Source organism: Mandrillus leucophaeus, unplaced genomic scaffold, assembly GCF_000951045.1.
Source record: "Mandrillus leucophaeus isolate KB7577 unplaced genomic scaffold, Mleu.le_1.0 Scaffold902, whole genome shotgun sequence".
NCBI lineage: Eukaryota > Metazoa > Chordata > Mammalia > Primates > Cercopithecidae > Mandrillus > Mandrillus leucophaeus.
This window is the reverse complement of record NW_012109831.1, coordinates 490,345-493,792: the sequence shown is the minus strand read 5'-3', so window position 1 is coordinate 493,792 and position 3,448 is coordinate 490,345. Positions and strand designations below refer to the sequence as shown.

Sequence of the window (3,448 nt, the reverse complement as noted above, 5' to 3'; positions counted from 1 at the left end):
TTTACGGGAATAAGGACAAGGAACACCTGGCCCACCCAGGGCAGAAAACCGCTTAAAGGCATTCTTAAGCCACAAACAATAGCATGAGCGATCTGTGTCTTAAGAGCATGTTCCTGCTGCAGTTAACTAGCCCAACCTATTCATTTAATTCGGCCCATCCCTTCGTTTCCCATCAGGGATACTTTTAGTTAATTTAGTATCTATAGAAACAATGCCAATGACTGGTTTGCTGTTAATAAATATGTGGGTAAATCTCTGTTTGGGGCTGTCAACTCTGAAGGCTGTGAGACCCCTGATTTCCCACTTCACACCTCTATATTTCTGTGTGTGTGTCTTTAATTCCTCTAGCATTGCTGGGTTAGGGTCTCCCCGACTGAGCTGGTCTCGGCATGAGGAGGTAAAGGAAAATAAGAGGTTTTTTTTGTTTTTTTTTTTAATTTTTTTTTAGACAGGGTCTCATGTGTTGCCCAGGCTGGGCAGTTGCACAATCATGGCTCACTGCAGCCTCAACTTCCCAGGCTCAATCAATCCTCCTGCCTCAGCCTCCCAAGTAGCTGGGACTACTGGCACATGCCACCACCCCTGGCTAATTTTCGTATTTTTTGTAGAGACAAGGTTTCACCGTTGTGCCCAGGCTGGTCTCAAACTCCTGGGCTCAAGGGATCGCCTGCCTTGGCCACTCAAAGAGTTGGGATTACAGGCATCAGCCACTATGCCTGACCTGAAAAAAAAAAAGGGGTGGGTTTTAAAGGAAAAGTTAGAATCGTTACATATAGTAAGTTGTTTTGGAACAATTATTGGTTGCTACAAGAATCAGTAACAAGGGTTAGTCAATAACAAGCATTAATCCAATCAATAACAAGCATCAGCCCAAGGTTGGACAGGCAGTTACTGGGCAGATGTTTTCAAAGAAGTATTTTGTGTAAGGTTGTGATGGCTTTTGTGCAAGGCTGTGGTTTAGATGCAGACAGGCAGGTGAGCCCCCAAACTGGGGCTTAATCTGGGAGGGATCTTGGTTTTGCCAAGGAAAGAATTTAAGGGTGAGCTGGTGGTGTTAAACAGCACTTTTTTTTTTCGAGGCAGGGTCTCACTCTGCCACCCAGGCTAGAGTGCAGTGGTGTAATTCCAATTCACTGCAGTCTCAACCACCTGGGCTCAAACAATCTTCCCACCTAAGCTACCCAAATAGCTGGGACCACAGGTGCCCACCACCATGCCCAGCTAATTTTTGTATTTTTTGTAGAGACAAGATCTCATTATGTTGCCCAGGCTGGTCTCAAGCTCCTGAGCTCAAGCAATCTTCCTGCCTCAGCCTCCCCAAGTGCTGTTATTGGAGGCATGAGCCACTATGAGTGGTCAAACAGCAATTTTTATTGAACTGGAGCTACTCCTTGTAGAGCAGAGACAACTCATAGGCAGTGTGCTCAGAGCAGTTCTCGTCCTGTTGGCAACTGTATTTATAGCCACTTCCACCCACTTTTAATTACATGCAAATTAAGAAGCAGGCTAATGCAAATTGAGGGGCAGGTTATTCCTAACTTTCTAGGAAAGGGGCAGTAATTTCCTGGTCATTGCCTAGCATCTGTAAACATGCCCCAGAGGAAGTATCTTATGCTAATGACCAGTGAGGGTAGCTAGGGATAGCTTTTGTTGCCATCTGCTGGTTCCTGCCAGTTTCTTCATTTTATCCAAGTGGGATCTTGGGACCTGGAAATAATTTCTGCCAGTCCCCTACTTCATTCCCCCTCAGAGATTAGATACTCCTCCTTAATCTTAAAGGGGTGGCCGGGTGTGGTGGCTCAGGCCTGTAATCCCAGAACTTTGGGAGGCCAAAGCAGGTGGATCACTTGAGGCCAGGGGTTCGAGACCAGCCTGGCCATCATAATGAAACCCCATCTGTATTAAAAATACAGAAATTAGCTGGGCGTGGTGGCACAGGCCTGTGGTCCCCGCTACTCAGGAGGCTGAGGCAGGAGAATCACTTGAACTCGGGAGGAGGTTGCAGTGAGCCAATATAGCACCACTTCACTCCAGCCTGGGGGACAGAGTGAGACTCTCTTAGAAAAAAAAAACTTAAATGGGCCGCAGAAGGGCAGAGGGCCATCTTCTGTAGCTGTTTTCTGCTAATTTTATGGTCATAGGCCCTGCCTAGCGTTGGAGGAGTGACAATCTCTGGATACCTAATCTGATGGGTCTAATAGCAGCTTGTTTTTGTTTTCTAGGTCAGAAGAAGGGATGGGTTAGAAGCCTTGTGCCAGCATTGTTTTCATGTGGAATTATTGTAGTCTAGAAGACACAAAAGTTACTAGGAGGTTAAACAAGCAAGGGCCAAAAATTAGTGATAATAGAATTGCATTAAAAGTCTTAGGAAAGGTAAAAAAAACAAACAAACAGGTGAGAATAACACGTATAGTTTAATACTGCACATACTCTGCCTTGTAATATTATTTATTTTTGTGTTTGTGAAATAACAACTTTAAGTCTTATAAGAGTTCACAAGTGTAGGTCATGATGTCCTCCTTTTACACCTACAGGGACTCATAAGAAACAGGTTTAATATAGGACAGGTGTACCCAGCTAGTGATTTGCTGAAGTTTCACAGTAGTTGGGGGTACTTAACAATACCTATTAAAGGCTCTTTTATTTTGGTTGTAATTGATTCTCGGGGTGGGGGGACAGAGTGAGACTCTGTCTCAAAAAAAAAAATTACGCACCCAGCCTATATCTTTCTTTATATCTCTTTCCCCTACTTATTGGTTTCTTTTTTATTTTTTAATTTTTTGAGACAAGGTTTCACTCTGTGAAACCCACGGTGCCCGGCCAATCCTGCTCCAGTTTAAGATTTTAAGCCACACAAAAATCACACCCACAAATATTTATTTATATGTATTTAACTTTTTTACTTGTGATATTCTAAAGGAAGAATAAAAGATGAAACAAGTAGGGCGTTCACTAGGACTCAAGTGCTGCGTGCATATGTGAGAAGGGGAGTTGTGAGAAGAGAGGCAGTAGTTTCAGGTCTTGAAGGACCTTGTAAGCCATGACATTAAAGCTGCCAATTGATTACCTCCTTTTCTTTCCCCTATCTAGGTGGCCCACAAACTCTTTAACAACTTGAAATAAATGTGTGGACTTATTCACCCCAGCCTTCATCTTCTGGGCATCAGAATATTTCCTTATGGTTTTGGATATACCATTTGTTTCTTATTTGTGTAACTGTAAGTTCACATGAACCTCATGGATTTTGGCTTAGGCTGGTAGCTTCTATGTAATTCGCAGTGATTCCATCTTAATAAAAGTTCTGTGATCTGCAAACCTGCCCCCTGTCCTTTTTTTGTAAATGGAGAATTTTTTTTTTTAATTTGAAATTTTCTTTTATTTTTGAGGAGGTGGGGAGCAGCAAGGGGGACAGGGTCTTACTTTGTTGGCCAGGCTGGAATGCAGTGGT

At 43.3% G+C, this 3,448-nt stretch overlaps 1 protein-coding gene across 1 annotated transcript in view; it reads right to left on the bottom strand.

Annotated features, from left to right (window-relative positions):
- Positions 1-2,899: 2,899 nt before the first annotated feature.
- Positions 2,900-3,448, bottom strand: part of LOC105531777 (cytochrome b-c1 complex subunit 6, mitochondrial) — an 18,846-nt gene continuing 18,297 nt past the window's right edge. Inside the window, exon 4 of the mRNA XM_011969786.1 lies at positions 2,900-2,913. Within this exon, the coding sequence (XP_011825176.1) occupies positions 2,900-2,913 (14 nt within the window). The remainder of the gene's footprint in view (positions 2,914-3,448) is intronic.